The following is a 17,882-nucleotide window of genomic DNA, read 5'->3' as shown; positions in this document are numbered from 1 at the left end:
CAACCAGCAACTGACAAGCAAGATCTATATATACTTGCAGTGCTGTGCAGCTCTGCCCGAGCCACTCAGCCAATCCAGAGTCCAGCTGGGATCAGCTGATCGGCCTGATCAGCTGATTCCACTTCTGCTGGTATAAATGTCCTGCCGCCTGGCGCGCGCACGCATAGCTCTCCATCTGTGTGCACTAGAAGGTCCAGCCAAGCCAGACGCGTGTCGCTGCGCGGAAACCGCCGGTCTGAACGCGGAGATAGCCGCCCTGTCACTAGACCACGAAGCGGCATCTCCGCTGTTCATTACACCTAGGCTGAGGAAGGAGGAAGTGCTTGGCTGCTGTATGTAACCTAGGTTGAGGAAAGAGGAAGTGCTTTGCTGCTGTATCTAACCTAGGCTGAGGAAGGAGGAAGTGCTTGGCTCCTGTATGTAACCTAGGCTGAGGAAGGAGGAAGTGCCTGGCTGCTGTATGTAACCTAGGCTAAGGAAGGAGGAAGTGCTTCACTGCTGTATGTAGCCTAGGCTGAGGAAGTGCTTGGCTGGTGTATGTAACCTAAGCTGAGAAAGGATGAAGTGCTTCACTGCTGTATGTAGCCTAGGCTGAGGAAGTGCTTGGCTGCTGTATGTAACCTAGGCTGAGGAAGGAGGAAGTGCTTTACTGCTGTATGTAACCTAAGATGAGGAAGGAGGAAGTGCTTAACTGCTGTATGTAACCTAACCTGGGGAAGGAGGAAGTGCTTGGCTGCTGTATGTAGCCTAGGCTGAGGAAGTGCTTGGCTGCTGTATGTAACCTAGGCTGAGGAAGGAGGAAGTGCTTTACTGCTGTATGTAACCTAAGCTGAGGAAGGAGGAAGTACTTGGCTGCTGTATGTAGCCTAGGCTGAAGAAGGAGGAAGTGCTTTACTGCTGTATGTAACCTAGGCTGAGGAAGGAGGAAGTGCTTAACTGCTGTATGTAACCTAACCTGGGGAAGGAGGAAGTGCTTGGCTGCTGTATGTAGCCTAGGCTGAGGAAGTGCTTGGCTGCTGTATGTAACCTAGGCTGAGGAAGGAGGAAGTGCTTTACTGCTGTATGTAACCTAAGCTGAGGAAGGAGGAAGTACTTGGCTGCTGTATGTAGCCTAGGCTGAAGAAGGAGGAAGTGCTTTACTGCTGTATGTAACCTAGGCTGAGGAAGGAGGAAGTGCTTGGCTGCTGTATGTAGCCTAGGCTGAGGAAGGAGGAAGTGTTTGGCTGCTGTAGGTAGCCTAGGCTGAGGAAGGAGGAAGTGCTTTACTGCTGTATGTAACCTAGGCTGAGGAAGGAGGAAGTGCTTTACTGCTGTATGTAACCTAGGCTGAAGAAGGAGGAAGTGCTTTACTGGTGTATGTAACCTAGGCTGAAGAAGGAGGAAGTGCTTTACTGCTGTATGTAACCTAGGCTGAAGAAGGAGGAAGTGCTTAACTGCTGTATGTAACCTAAGCTGAGGAAGGAGGAAGTGCTTGGCTGCTGTATGTAACCTAGGCTGAGGAAGGAGGAAGTGCTTTACTGCTGTATGTAACCTAAGCTGAAGAAGGAGGAAGTGCTTGGTTAATGTACATGGCAGGTAAACACATCACACACAACAATTGTCTGTGTAGCTGATGAGCTGGTGTTCCTTTATACCTTTTGGCGGACTATGAAAGAGGAGCTTTATTTGCCTGGAAGAGCTGCAGATATGCTGCAATCACTCGGTATTGATTTTCAGCACATGGGGTCAGGATGACATTTCCAGTCTCTGACGTGGTGCAGTGCCAAGACTCCGTCCTCTCTGACATTATCTACCCACACCACAAAACCTGGATATGAATGATCAGATCTGGAGAGGAGAGTCAGCCGAGGTGATCAGGAACACTAAGGGCACAGCTGCTCTGTGGGGGTTCTGGAAATAAATAAGACCCAGTACACACTGTGATGCAATGGATGTGGAAATGGTGCAGTAAGCGAATTTGCTGGCATCAAGAAAGGAGCAGAGCTTAGTCAGCGGGTGGTGGGAATAACCTCCGGCAGACTGAAGGCCTGTCTGGAAAGGGAAGTTTTATGGGTGCACTTAAAGGCTACCCAAGATGTAAATAAAGGGTGTTCTTTTACTTAACCGTGGCTTCTTTCAGCCCCCATAAACTTGTAGGTCTCTCACTGTCCTCCCAATCCTCTTCATTGATCTGTAGTGCGGCCCAGTAAAGTCCACGACTCAGCTAAGTTGTGCACTACTGAGCATGCACTGACTCAGCAGCACGCCTCCTTGATCGTGCTCCCGTGCATGCACAGTTCATCAATAGGGATGTTGGTTACCTCAGCAACAGCAATTCCCCTCACACACTGCACTGCCTGAGAGACCTTCCTAGCTCATTCTATTCCTTACAGTTTAAGAAGGTATCTGCACGAGCTAGTGATTTCTTAGGTTGTCTGAGACAGTTCTGCATGGATTTCTAAAAACCTACTAATATTTTGTCTCAGACACTCTTGATAAATCTGGCCCACAGTGAATGCAGGAAGGGAACTATAAGGACACCTAGAAGACTACGGGGGCTGGAAGAAGCTCCAGGTAAGTAATGCTGTGAATACATGGGTCGAACCGGCGGCCGATTAGCCGCCGGTTCGACCCCAGCCGTGTCCCCGCTCGTCCACTCGCGCGCGTGGATCGATTACCGCTCGTCCCCGCCGGCGCTCCTTATCAGCCGCTTGATTCCCTGCCACTGTCTGCTGGCGGGAATCGAGCGGGCGGGGGTCGAGCAGTGTGATCGGACCAGCTGAATATTATCAGCTGGCCGGATCAGCTGCTCAATACACGGTACAGAAACGTACCGTGTATCCCCAGCATTAGAGCACATTCTTTAATTACGAGACGGGTCAAGCTTCAAGGGTTAGATAGTGACAAGGTGTGTTTTGTAAGAGAATTTCAGAGGAAGGGAGAAGATCCTGAGAATATGAAGAGGTGATTGGAGGACAGGAGAAGGTTGTGTATCTGGAGGTGAGAGAAGAGACATAGGTCATTGTGCAGTGACCTCTATAAATGTGATTTCCTGGCTGTTATGCTGGAATCTCTGGCATGGGACAAGCATGAGGACAATGGAGTCAAGTGACTTGTTTACTTGTACTGGGACAGTGAGACAGAGGAGACAGCAGGGAGCCTGGTATTATCGGGAGGACATCGGCAGTATCATTTTCCTCTATAGTGATGAAGTTACCTCCTTTAAGTCTTGGACCAGCGCGGTGAGACGCTCGTTCTCGCTCTGGACGTTGGTGATGGTGGCTTTACTCTGCCGCACGTCGTTCTGCATTTCCAGGATCCGCCCCAGGTAATACTCCTCCTTGGTGGCCGACTCTTGCAGCAAGGTCTCCTCCCGGGTCTCGCCATCTTCGGCAACCTTGCGGTGGACGGTGAAGGACTGTCCGAAGGCCTGGAGAAGAGAAACCGCAAGATTAACTCAATGAAAGGTAACCATGGGCAAGTATAGCTTCCTGCAGCAATTCTACCGTGATGCTGGATACCCTAAAGCAACACGTCTTCCCCACACACTCACACACCCCACACACAAACTCACTGATCCCCCCCTCATCCAGCCAATCACCATGCGGCTTCAATCCCCGCATGGTGATTGGCTGGGTGCAGGACTCCTGCAAGCTAACTATGAGTGTGCAAAGGGTTAACTGACTTTGCTGCTTTGTTGGCCACAGCCTCTTTACCACCTTATAACTTATTTGAATTATGCTTCATACACACTTGAGATAAAAGTCTTTGGAAAAGGCAAGATCACAGACCAATTTTACCCCCTTCCATGTAGTATGAGAGCCATACTCAGTCTACACAGTCTATTCTATGGAGCTGAACTCCACACATCAGATAGAAATCTTTGCAAGATGCTGCACACAAAGATGCTGTAGACATTCAAAAGTTCAGTATCTGCAAAAGATCCGTTCCTGCAAAATGCATTCATAGTCTATGATATCTGCAGATCCTCATACACACCTTGTTTAACAGACATTCATCTGCATATCTGACAATTATCTGCAGATCTGAAAATCCATCCTGGTGGATCTGATCTGCAGATGAATGTCTGTTAAACAAGGTGTGTATGATGATCTGCAGATGAATGTCTGTTAAACCAAGTGTGTATGAGGATGTGCAGATATCATAGACTATGAATGCATAGATCTAACAAGACTAGCTGCATGCTTGTTTCTGGTGTTATTCAGATACTACTGCAGTGAAATAGACCAGCAGGGCTGCCAGGCAACTGGTATTGATTAAAAGGAAATAAATATGGAGCCTCCGTATACCTCTTACTTCAGTTCTCCTTTAACACCCTGTTCTCTGTGTATCATAGAAATAAACGTGACTGTATATAATTAATACAAGACATGATACTGGCGGGAAGCAGGTTTGTTATTATATACGGTAATGAACTGATCACGTCAGGAGCATGTATGAACAGAGAGGAGGAGATGCAGCCGCTTCAAGCAGCCAATCAGAATCCTTGCTTCATCAGACAGATCGATTGGATGCTGTAAAGGTGACCATACATCCGGCGTTGTGGCGGCTGATCGACCATCCGATTTGATTATTATAATCAAATTGGATGAAAATTGATGCCGCAAAGTGCATGCCTGACTGACAATGCGACAGACTTCGGGATGAAAATTGGCTGCATTCTGGATCGCACATGCTGCAAGATGTTGGGCTGACTTGCTCGATCGGGTGCGCGGTGGGAACGCCATGCAATGTCGCAACCATTGACGAACGCAACAAAACCCCCGGTGCTGTCCCCCTAATGAAGAATGTCCCCCTCGGTGCCGCGTGTAGGTATACATGACCTGTCCGCGGCCTCTGCTAGTCTCTCCGCTGCTCCGGGCATATTCCCCTCTCCATACACGCGCACCCCATGTGGTTTCCTAGTACGGGCGTGAGTGTGACGTCACACACGTGGCCCTTACTAGGAAACCACGTGGAGCGCACGTGTATGCAGGGGACAGGGGCGTAGCAATAGGGGGTGCAGAGGTAGCGACTGCATTGGGCCCCGAAGGGCCCTCCCTCAACTACAGTGTTATCTCTCTATTGGTCCTGTGCTCATAATAATCACTTCTATAGATACTTTGAATAGTGGTAATCATTAACAAACTGTTCCCCATCCCCTTCTTGCATCTCTGACACTGTAATTGCCATTGGCAGGTTTTGGTGCGCCGTTATGTATAGAGTGCTTGGGGGCCCCAATGTAAAACTTGCATGGGGGCCCACAGCTCCTTAGCTACGCCACTGGCAGGGGAGATATCCCGGAGGCAGGCTGCAGACATGTAACGTACACTTTACACGGGGCACATTAAACATTAGGGGGCACAGCGTCAAGGCGGCGGATGCGGCGTGTAAGGCCGATTCCGGATCGATTTCAGCATGAAATTGATCGAGAATCGGCCTGCTGTGTATGGGCAGCTGACAGATCTTTCTCCTATCAGATTCGATAAGAGAGAGATTTGTCTCTTGGTTTATCTGCCCATACATCGCTAGATGTATGGCTACCTTAAGAAATTGCTCCGCCTGCGTCTTGAGAATAGCATTATCTGATGATCTGGTTTCCCAACATCTCTCTATATGACAATGGTGTGTATGGCGTTGGTAGGATTCCCGCATTATATTGTACAATATTCTCCCACATGATTGTGAATAAATAATAATACATCTAGGAACTCGGTGGCCGATCGAACATCTGATTCCATAATTATTATCAAAACTGATGAAAATCGGTGCCGCCAAGTGCACGACCGATTGACGATCCCACCAATTTCGGGCCGAGCACGTCGATCAGACATGCTGCAAGATGTCGTGCTGCGATTGTCAGTCGAGTGAGCGGCAGTAATGGCGAGCGATATCGGGACGAGCGACAAAACCCCCAACGCTGCCCCTCTAATGTTCCATGGTCCCCAGTGCGCTATACATTTCCTATCCGCGTCTGCCGCTGGCTCCGGGCGCTGTCCATCCATACACATGCCCCATGTGGTTGCCGCCATACACGTGGGCATATGTGTGATGTCATACATGCGACCACGTTACTCCGGCAACCACGTGGTGTGTGTGTATTGATGGAGGACAGAGCTAGTGGCGGCCACGGACAAGCAATGTATAGTGCACTGAGGGACCGGGAGGGGGGGGGGGGACGACACATTGAACATTAGGAGGGACAGCGTCAGCCCGGCGAGGCAGTGGTTGTGGCGTCACAAGGCCGATTCTGGATTGATTTAGATCAGAGAAAGCTTCGTCTTTTGGTCAAATCTGCCCATCATTGCTAGATACAGTAAGTGGCTTCTTTAAGCGGTTCAATCATCTCTGTGACATCATAAAATCGTTGCTGATTATCTCCGCAGGTGCCGGTATCAACCTTCACCCACCGAACAAACAAAGAGCACCAGCGACTCACATTACACCGAAGGGCCCCATTAGATTTGGTTAGTCTGAAAGCTAATTTGTTTATTTCAAATGATGAGCTGAGATTTAATGGCCAATTGTCCGCCGCTCGGTTTCAGACAATAGGAGGGGAATATTGCCATAATATCATATTTCCCATTCTGCCCAAACTGATTTCAGGCTGCCATGGTAACGCGTCCACACCCCTTCCTCCCCCGGTGGGAACATTTAAAGAGGAACTTCAGCCTAAACAAACATACTGCTAGTTATGTTAATTAAAATAGATAGGTAATATAATCTCTTACCCACCCTGTTTTAAAAGAACAGGCAAATGTTTGTGATTTCATGAGGGCAGCAATCTTTTTGGTTATAAGGAGGTGACAGGGAGCATGAGACACTGTTCCAACTGGCCTGTGTCCTGATCACTCCTCCCAGTTGCTAGGCAATGAGAACAACATCAGAAATCCTATCACGCTTTGCACAGTATCAGGGGCAAAAATTCCCTGGCAGTTTTCTTTGATGGGGTGGAGCTTAGCTTCTGTGCAGCCAGAAATGAGGCTTGGATAAGAAAAATAAAGTTCTGATGTTGTGAAACTGTTAAAGAAACACAAAGCCTTTTTAGTGCTGCTGAGTAGATTTTTAGTCTGGAGGTTCACTTTAAGGCTATCATAGTAACACGTCCACACCCCTTCCTCCCTGGGTGGGAACATCCAGTGCCCGATATAGGCAAAGTGTTTGTCAATACTTGGAGTATACTTAACAGAGCACTGTCAAGTCCCACAGATCCAAAACGTTCAAATTTTCTTCAATCCTTTAACTGCTTCATATCTGATGACTAATGGTTATGTAACACTAGGGACATATACACTTCAGTAGCTGATAATATTGTTGGTTGATTATTTTTATATAATTGTGTTTATATATTTTTTGTATTAGAGTATATTAGTAGTAATCACGTTGGTTGGTTTCGTTGTGATAGAGCCCAAATAGGCTCAATTGGGTTTAGGTTATATATGAGTGTGTTATGTGTGACAGTATCAGTGATTGATTATGTATATGCACATGTAAATTGTGATGATACTATGTTTTGACACGTATAGTGTAATTTAGGGGTGGCATTTGAGGAATAGGATACACAGGGTCACTTGAATTATGAGGAGTGATATGTGGATATATTATATGGGGTATATTCATTTGGGATGTAGGGGCATATATGATGATTAGTACATGGTATGTTGGTGTACACTTGAAGAATTAAGAAGTGAGGATACAGCGTTCAGGTGGTTAGCACTAAATTATTAGGGTGGGGTGGATATGGAGTAGTAGGTTACATGGTACTAGATGTGGGTTTAGGTCTAGATTACGATGCTGGTGTATATATTGGGAAATGTTGCTGTGATGTTATGTGGCCTGTAAATGATGCGGGATACTGCACGAGTCCTGATATAGACATGAGGGTGGTTGTTATGACTACCGTACATTTGGGTTTGCGCAGGCGCCCGATGATGTCCCTTTGCGAGCAGGAGATTTCCTTTTTCCACTCTCCGTATACTCGCGCGAGGCCTTGGAGAGAGATCAGGAGATCTCAGAGATCTTCTAGGCATGCGCGCTCTGGTCTGGAGCGTGGAAGCTTTTTGCGGTCCAAAGGATAGGATATTCTCGCGGGATCTGAGGGGACTTAGCGCGTTCTTATCCTAAAATATTTTAGAATAGTTTAGTGGGATATGGGTGGTGCTTTATGCTGTAGGATGCGTGCAGGATCTGAGCACCATGGTAGATTTGGATACAATTGTGGCTATCTGATGTTTTGCACGGTACGTATTGAGGGTGGTAATACAAGGGGTAATACATATGCATTAGGGGTGGGTATTTTAACACTGCCAGCCTATCCTGACCCACAGCCCCTGATGAGTCATAAGACGAAACGCGTAGGGCGTGGCTTAGCGGGCAGGAAGCGGCAGTGAACTGAGGAGACGTCCTGAACTTTTACTGATCCATGCTGTGATTTTTATCTTCGTTTGTGAGTAGCGCTACTGGCTTTTATTCATTTATTAAAAGGTTTTATGCTATGCAAGCTTTTTAGTTGCAGTGGGCTGCATTAATTCTGGCTGACAAGTGGGAAGGTGGAATCATCAGTGAGTCGCTGGGTTGTGCACATATGTTGGTGAGCTGTCTGTGACCTGGGCAACCGCGCTATCAGGTGAGCACAATCCCGGCAGGTGGGGGGTTACACAGTGTGCTATTGGTGACCCTCTCAAGCAAACACGGTGACATATCCTGGGAGTGGGTGTGTCCCTTTACCATATCAGCAGTGCAGCCTGCACAATGAGGTTTTTTCTTTTTTATCGAGAGACCTGTTCGTGGATTGGAATATAACTAGAGGAAATGAGAGTGTGATCGTTTGGATACATATGCTATTTTAGCTGTCTGTGGGTCTGGGCAGCCAGAGGAGAAGGTGAGAGCATTAGCCACGGGTGGCGGTTTTGCACGACGAGTGGTGATACTCAATAGAGCTGTGCACGGGCCATAGTTGGTGAAGGAGTGATACTTGCCCTGGCAGCCTATGCGATGAAGTTTTTTGTTCTTTCTTTTCCCCTCTTTTTTGCATGAGGATCTTCGGCTCCAAGGATTGAAGAAAATTTGAACGTTTTGGATCTGTGGGACTTGACAGTGCTCTGTTAAGTATAGTGGACTGTGAGGCAGCGCATAATTTTGATAAGATTTGTGATATTAATGTGTTAGTACTACATGATTAATTGTGCAGCATACCCACAGTAGATTTTAGGAGTAGTATAGAAGGTGGTGCTCGCCGAGTTTTTTGAGATTTTTATGAATACTTGGAGTAATCTGCAATATTTTCAGTAGTCTTACTGCTGTTTCATCCTCCCAGATGCCGAAGTCTTACCCATTCTCTTATTAAAGTGGAAAAACAAGGGGACAAGGGTGCGCTCCAATGGTGCGTTAACTCTTTTATTCAAAAATGACACGCATAAAAAATGCACTTACAGTGTATGTGCAAGTATTGCACATGTAGAAGGCCGCCAGCGAGTCCTCTCCACTTCCTAAGCCTGGCCAGGGCTTACAGGGTCTGTGCTTGATGTTAGGCAGGGAAACTGGGGACAACCGCCGGCTCCTACTTCTCTCGGCAAGCCGTCTGACGTCACAACGCATTTCGGCGCTTAGCCACGCCTTCTTTGGGCAGTTGTCCCCAGTTTCCCTGCCTAACATCAAGCACGGACCCTGTAAGCCCTGGCCAGGCTCAGGAAGCGGAGAGGACTCGCTGGCGGCCTTCTACATGTGCAATACTTGCACATACACTGTAAGTGCATTTTTTATGCGTGTCATTTTTGAATAAAAGAGTTAACGCACCATTGGAGCGCTCCCTTGTCCCCTTGTTTTTACACACCAGATTCCTGGCACCACCCAGTAGAGGGAGCAGAACCGTGGGCACACGACTCATTTAAAGGGCCATACTAAGCCAAAGCTGGCGCTAGTACACTACCCTCTTTAGGGGCAAACGCAGGATTTTTAAGGGGGGGGGGGTCCTGAAAGATCCAGAAGAACGTATGTCCCCGAGTGCTTCCGAATACAGGTGGCTCCATACTGCCCATGCACAAAAGTGCGCTGGCGTATTACGGAGCTGCCTATCTTTTGAAGTACTCAAGGACACGAGTGTTTCTGAGGGCTTCTGGTAGCAGCAAATTTGAACGGGGTACAGCGCTGGAACAACTCTCCAAGAGAGGAACAGGAGATAGACTTAGTTTGGACAATTCAGTGGAATATGCTACATAGTTTCACATAGCGCAAGCGATACCCATATGATGCAGGGATATATGCATCTGCGGAAGATGGCGGCGCTATATAAATACTAAATAATAATATTTTGCCTCACCAGGATTGCACTTTTATTTAGCTTTCCTGTATGACAAGAACACACAGTCAGCTCTAGGGGAAGAGGGAAACAAAGGTGAATGAGGGAGGGCTGGTGCACACCAAGAGTGCTTCTGAGCGTTTTTCAAATCAACAGTGATTTGAAAAGCGCTTGGCTAATGTTACCCTATGTGGGTGTTCCCACAGCAGCGTTGTGATTTTTTCAAAATCGCAGGTATACTGCATGTAGCATGTTTTTGAGCAATTCATTCAAAAATCGCTCTGAAAAGCACTTCACAAAATCACACTCACAAATTGCTAGCGATTGCTATTGTCATTTTGGCGTTGCACTAGCCCAGAGAGAGGAGTGGAGAAATTGAGAATAGCCCGAGATGGAGCAGAGAACTTATCTGTATTGCAGTCCCACATCACACAGGCTACTTGCCTGTAATCGGACTCCTGTCCCTGTCAGTCTCTCACACAAGTCAGAAAGAAGCCCTCCTGGAGTCTAGGGACTGTCAAAAACTTTTCAGCTTGTTAAACACCTTACCCACACATGCAGTCATTATAACAATGGGGAGAGACCAGACAGATGTTTGCCCACAGACCCTGAGTCCAGGCAAGCTCTGCATCATGCTGTGTATATTTACCAGCTTGCCTGCACTCTAATTTCATCATGTCGGACACTTCTGTGCTGTGGAGAGTCCAGGACTCCATAATCAACATTCTCTCACTGCAGGCTGCATCTTCTTGTGAGGGAAGCTGGGCTGCCTCTCTCATTCTATTAGCTGGAGGGAGGCACCAGAAGTAAGAAGGGAGGGAGAATGAGGCTGTTTATATTATGCAGGCTTCCCTGGCTGAATACACAGCTCAGTGCAGGGGGGAGGTTCCAGACACCCGGAATAGCCCCCTCAGTTCGCCAGTGCTCTTCTCTTATTAAAGTGGGCCTGAGCTCTTGCACAGGACAGAAGGAAAATGGAGAAATGCACCCTGTGTGTATTTTAGAGAATTCAGCCTGTCTAATTCCCCCTCATCTGTGACTAATCACAACTTTAATTTGATCCCTCAGCTGTATAAGCTGATCCCCGTGTCAGAGAGGCTAATTTGAAAGCGCAGGATGTTAACCCTATGTCTGCTTCCATAAAAACAGGAAGTAGACACACTGCAAATTTATTGCAGGATTTGTATCAGCTGTAACAATTATTTTTTTTCTGTCCAGGTTATTATGCTGTTGCTTCTCTTTTAGAGCAGAGAAGAAGTTTTGAGTTCAGGTCCGCTTTAAAAATCCCTTTTCTTATCATCAACAAACCATGCCTAAACCTAACCTTTACAACCAAGACTTAGCTGACGAAATTCATTTAATGCTCAGTCCCAAAACTAATGCAATTTCCCAGATTGTTCGCACAGAACGTTTGTCATATCCTTTCTGGCTGTGATAGGCAACTTCAAAGCTTTCCTGTCCCACTTTCGATCTTTGCAGACTTCAAACACTCAAACACTTCCAGCCCAATATTCAGACCACAGGTAAAATTGTATCTTAAAGAGAACCCGAGGTGGGTTGGAAGAATATGATCTGCATACAGAGGCTGGATCTGCCTATACAGCCCAGCCTCTGTTGCTATCCCAAACCCCCCTAAGGTAGCCCTGCACTCTGCAATCCCTCATAAATCACAGCCACGCTGCTGACAAACAGCTTGTCAGAGCTGGCTGTGTTTATCTCTATAGTGTCAGTATGCTGCTCTCCCCGCCTCCTGCAGAACTCCAGTCCCCGCCTGCATCCCTTCCCTCCCTGCTGATTGGAGGGAAGGGACGGGGGCAGGGACCTGAGCTATGCAGGAGGCGGGGGAGCAGCTGAGACTGACACTACAGATGTAAACACAGCCTCACAGCATGGCTGTGATTTATGAGGGATTGCAGAGTGCAGGGGGACCTTAGTGGGGTTTGGGATAGCAACAGAGGCTGGGCTGTATAGGCAGATCCAGCCTCTGTATGCAGATAACATTCTTTAAACACACCTCGGGTTCTCTTTAACACACACATCAAAAGAGTTTTGAGTAAGGCTTCCTGGCTTCTTCAACATTCCAGCAGGCTGTCATATGTAAATTCCGGGCTTCCGTGTATCAAGGCATACTGCAGCCAGTCCAGGTGTGAATTCTGGACAAAGGCTGGCTGATAGTCTAATTACCCGTTTCCTTGTTATGGCAGGCTAGACTTCTGTACTACAAGTTACAGGTGACAAAGCAAAGTACACATGAGACAATATTTCATAGCAGATCAAAGGTAAGGACCTGACTGGCTATTGACCTAATAAGCCATTTCCTGACCAGGGGCTAGCAAACCAATTTAGCAGTTCCTGCTCCTACTATTCACAAAAGTTCACCCTTCAGATGCAAATGTACTATATACTGGCCTACAGAAGATCCAATTAGCAGCGTCCAACTTCCAGAGGAACTGAATACAGAAACTCAAAGTAGCAGCTTCCTTCAGCCATACACACATGACACAGACAGAAAAGGTGCAAATATGGCTTCCACGAGATACAATATGGCTGCCATGTTCTGCATATTACCGTACATATCATCATCACCACATATATCCTCACACCACACAGCAGCTGACAATTTACTTTGCTTCATTTAATGTTCTCACATGACATGCTGCAGCTCAACACAATAGCACACTGGCTGGCTGAGAGTCAGTGACAAACAAACTGCTCACCCTCAGCCACTCCATTCCTCCTCAGTCGGGACAGCAGTGCCACCTCCTCCCTTCTGCTGTGCAAGTCAAATTAAACTGCTGCTCTCCCACCTCCCACTCCTCACTCACTGCCAGACTCCTCACACAGCACAACAAGCTGCTTTCCCCAATGCTGCTCTCCTGCCTTCCCCCTGCTCACTCACTGTCAGACTCCTCACACAGCACAACAAGCTGCTTTCCACAATGATGCTCTCCTGCCTCCCCCCTGCTCACTCACTGTCAGACTCCTCACACAGCACAACAAGCTGCTTTCCCCAATGATGCTCTTCTGCCTCCTCCCTCCTCACTCACTGTCATACTCCTCACACAGCACAACAAGCTGCTTTCCACAATGATGCTCTCCTGCCTCCCTCCCCCCTCCTCACTGTCAGACTCCTCACACAGTACATCAAGCTGCTTTTCCCAAATGAAGACCTCTTCACCTCGCTCTCCTCTTCCTTCTCCTCCTACTCTGACTGCATGCTGTTAGTGTAAACACAGTACAAACATGCTGCCCCTGTAATCTCTGCCACCTGATGCAAGTGTTTCACCTTGCTTCATGAGAGAACCGGCACTGGGTCTATGGCTAATTGGGCTAAAAGTATTAGAGGCAGAGGGATGCAGGGCTGCCAGGCAACTGGTGTTGCCTAACAGGGAATAAATATGGCAGTCTCCATATACCTCTCACTTCAATTGTCCTTTAAATCAACTATCATCTCTTGTTAGGACTAGGGAGAATCCCTCCTGATGAGAATCCCTCCAGATTAGAAACCATCCCTGATGAGAATCCCTCCCGATGAGAATCCCTCCCGATGAGAATCCCTCCTGATGAGAATCCCTCCCGATGGGCATCCCTCCCAATGAGCATCCCTCCCGATGAGAATCTCTCCCGATGAAAATCCCTCTCGATGAAAATCCCTCCCGATGAAAATCCCTCCCGATGAAAATCCCTCCAGGAAACAAAGTCCCTCCCGATGAGAATCCCTCCCGATGAGAATTCCTCACGATGAGAATTCCTCCCGATGAGAATCCCTCCCAATGAGAATCCTTCCCGATGTGAATGCCTCCCGATCAGAATCCCTCCCAATGAGAATCCCTCCTGATGAGAATCCCTCCCGATGAGAATCCCTCCCGATGAGAATCCCTGGCGATGAGAATCCATCCCGATGAGAATCCCTCCCAATGAGAATCCCTCCCAATGAGAATCCCTCCCGATGAGAATCCCTCCCGATGAGAATCCCTCCTGATGAGAATCCCTCCCGATGAGAATCCCTCCCGATGAGAATCCCTCCTGATGAGAATTCCTCCCGATGAGAATCCCTCCCAATGAGAATCCCTCCTGATGAGAATCCCTCCAGGAAATGGAATCCCTCCCGATGAGATGGCGCCTACGGGGCAGCCCTGGTCACATCGGCTCCCAGAAATCCTCTAGAAAATCCTCCAGTTCTACCGTTTTCGGTGGGTTTAGTTAGGTAAAGTTAGGTCTAGTTAGGTACAGTTTTTCAGTTAGCTATAGTTATAGTTTAGTTAGCTGCTAGGTAGAAGCTAGGGGCTTCTCATCTTACCGCTCTGCAGAGTGCCACCGGATCCCCGACGGACAGCCGAGTGCTCCCGGACCCCGCTGAAGTCGGTGCTGCAGCCCGCTCTACCGGTCCTGCTCCCCTAGAAGCAGTAGAAGACACCCAGAGGCGATCCCAGAGCTCCAGCCACCTTCGGTCTGTAGCAGCTCGGCCACCCATGTGGTCCCGGCCTCCATCTCTGCCGCCCCATCTGCCTTGCACCCGACTGCGGACTGCTCTCCCTGCCTCTCAAGCGGCAGCCCGATCCAACCTCTCCGGAGCCGATCCTCGCTTCGCCACTGCCCTGCAGCGCTGTTCCAGCCTTTCTGCCTCCGGCGATCCCCGCTCCTGCCACCATCGGATTCCGCCGCCGCTCTGACGCGGCTAGGCCACCCACGTGGCCCCTGGCCTCCATCTCTCCGATTCCACTGCCTCCGACTCTGTGGACTCTCAGACCGCTCTCTTCAGCCGGAACCCTCTTAAGCGGCAGCCAGATCCAGCCTCTCCTGAGCCGATCCACTGCCCGCACCGCTGTTCCAGCCTCCCTGCCGAGGTGCCCCACTCTGGGCTACCTCGCGGCCCTGCGGTGCGCCCAGACGACCGACCACTGCTGCTACGGGCCTGATGCCTCAGCCCCACGGCCTCTCACCCAAGCCTGGACCCCTGGTAAGGTGTTGCTTACTATACCAGCCCTGCACCCTCACTTGCTAGCCCTGCACCCTCACTTGCTAGCCCTGCACACTCACTGCTGCTTCTCTGTCCCCCTCTACGCTGACATCCACTCCACACTGCCAGACAAGTACCCCCTAGAGTACCCCGAGCACCTGAGATCAGGTACCCCGAGCACCTCCAGCACTCTGGGCCACCCACCTCTGCAGAGGCACCCCTTGCTCGTAACTCTCCCGCACCCGTCTTTGGTTTTGCACCTCTTACGGGCTCTCCTGAGGACTGTCCGCTCTGTCTACTGCACCGCTGTCGCCCTTGTCATCGGCACTGCTGTTTCTGCCACCACGGCCCAATGGCTCGGAAGCTGCCGCCCCCCCTGGAAATCACGCACACCAGAGAGGAACTCCTGCTTTGGGAAACCTGCAGCGTTGCTACCCATGCATCCCTGCGGGACACTATCTGGGCCCACATCAACCAACTCATGGAGAAGGGCAGGTGGGCCAGCAGGAGGCGCCGTCCTAGGGGATACAGAGCAGGGGTACAAGTGAGGCTCAAAAAGAAGGGCTTGCGTTCACCCATTCCAGCGATTCTCCTAGCAAACGTTTGCTCCCTTCCGAACAAGCTGGATGAACTGCATATACTACTCAGCAGCAATCGCTCATTAGGTGCCAACACCCCAGCCCTTTGCTTCACTGAAACATGGCTGAACGACACCATTCCGGACAACTTCCTTCTACTACCAGGATTCAACCTCTTCCGAGCAGACCGTGACAAGGCACTCTCCGGTAAACAGAGAGGGTGTGGCATCTGCTTCTATATTAAGGACACTTGGTGCACAAACACCTCCATCATGGACAAGCAGTGCTCCCCAGACATCGAGCTCCTACTTATCGATTGCAGACCTCAGTACTCCCCAAGAGAGTTCTCCTCCTATGTCCTCGTAGGTGTGTACATCCCTCCTGATGCCAACACCAAGACTGCTCTAGGTTCGCTCAGCGATACCATCTTGCGGTGGGAGACGACCCTCCCGGACTCCCTCTTCATCATCTGTGGAGACTTCAACAGCGCAAACCTCCGCTTGGAGATGCCTCGCTACAAACAGCACATTACTTGCCCTACCAGAAACCAAAACACCCTGGACCACTGTTACACAGTCCTCAAGGACGCGTACAAACCCACTCGAAAGGCCCCCCTTGGGAACTCTGACCACTGCCTAATCCACCTAATACCTACCTATAGAAGGCACTTCGAGTCATCCAAGCCGGTCCTCAGGACTGTCAGAAAGTGGACGGGGGAAGCCAAGCTGCAGCTGCTGGCCTGCTTTGAGTGCACTGACTGGGATGCCCTTGCGTCACCCTGCGTGGAGAAATGGACAGAGAATGTCACCTCCTACATCAGCTTCTGCGAGGAGCTGTGCATCCCCACAAAGACCTTCAGGGACTACCCCAACAACAAGCCATGGTTCAATGGCAAGCTACGCCGGCTCCGAAAAATCAAAGAGGCAGCACACAAGTCTGGAACGCCAGACGAGTTCAAAGTAGCCAGATACACCCTCAAGCGCGAACTTAGTGCTGCAAAGAAGGAATACTCGAACAAGCTAGGCCACAGCCTCCGGTCAAACAACCCACGGGAAGTTTGGCGAGGCCTTAGAGCTGCCACTAACCTCAAACCTCCCCCTCAACAAGCGCCCCCAAGCCTCAATCTAGCTGAAAAACTCAACGAATTCTACTGTAGGTTTGAACTCCAACCCATCTCTTCAGGTAACCAGGCGACTACCCCCGGAGTACCCCAGGCCCTTGCATCCACTTCTAGAACAGACTGTGTCTTCCCAGCACCAATTGCAGTCCAGGTGTCTGATGTACACAAGCACCTCCGGAAGCTGAACCCCAGGAAAGCCTCCGGCCCGGATGGCGTGTCTTCTATGTGCCTGAAAACCTGTGCTAGCCAGCTGGCCCCTGTCCTGACCTCTATATTCCAGAAATCCCTGTCGGTGGGCATAGTACCCTCCTGCCTCAAAAGGTCCACCATCATTCCGGTGCCCAAAAAACCAGGAGTAACGGATCTCAACAACTACAGACCAGTGGCCCTTACTCCAACTGTTATGAAGATTTTCGAAAAACTAATCCTCAAGCACCTGAAAGACTCTACTGATTCTCTCCTAGATCCACTTCAATTCGCTTACAGAGCAAACAGGTCCATAGAGGATGCCATCAACACCAGCCTGGCATTCATCATGGAACATCTGGACAGACCAAACACCTACGCCAGGCTCCTCTTCCTTGACTTCAGCTCTGCTTTTAATACAATCTGCCCGAACATCCTGCATGACAACCTAGCGCGACTAGGGATTGATCTTACGCTCTGCGCTTGGGTCAAGGACTTCCTCACTAACAGGACGCAACAAGTCAAACTCGGCAGCTGCCTCTCCCGAGTGAGGACCACAAATACTGGTGCCCCCCAAGGATGCGTACTGTCTCCGATCCTTTTCTCCCTGTATACAAACAGCTGCACCCCCACTGCCGACCGTGTTAAGGTCATCAAATTCGCAGATGACACTACCATCCTTGGCCTCATCGACAGTGACGACGAACGTGCCTACCGCAGCGAGGTCGAGCGTATCTGCAACTGGTGTAAGGACAACAATCT

At 49.4% G+C, this 17,882-nt stretch overlaps 1 protein-coding gene across 11 annotated transcripts in view; it reads right to left on the bottom strand.

The window, feature by feature from the left end:
• Positions 1-17,882, bottom strand: part of BICD1 (BICD cargo adaptor 1) — a 323,818-nt gene that overhangs the window by 202,490 nt on the left and 103,446 nt on the right. For all 11 annotated transcript variants that reach the window (XM_068278243.1, XM_068278238.1, XM_068278241.1 and 8 more), the window contains exon 2: positions 3,197-3,409. In XM_068278243.1, the coding sequence (XP_068134344.1) occupies positions 3,197-3,409 (213 nt within the window). The remainder of the gene's footprint in view (positions 1-3,196; positions 3,410-17,882) is intronic.

This window comes from Hyperolius riggenbachi, chromosome 3 (assembly GCF_040937935.1).
Source record: "Hyperolius riggenbachi isolate aHypRig1 chromosome 3, aHypRig1.pri, whole genome shotgun sequence".
NCBI lineage: Eukaryota > Metazoa > Chordata > Amphibia > Anura > Hyperoliidae > Hyperolius > Hyperolius riggenbachi.
This window is presented reverse-complemented; position numbering and strand designations above follow the sequence as displayed.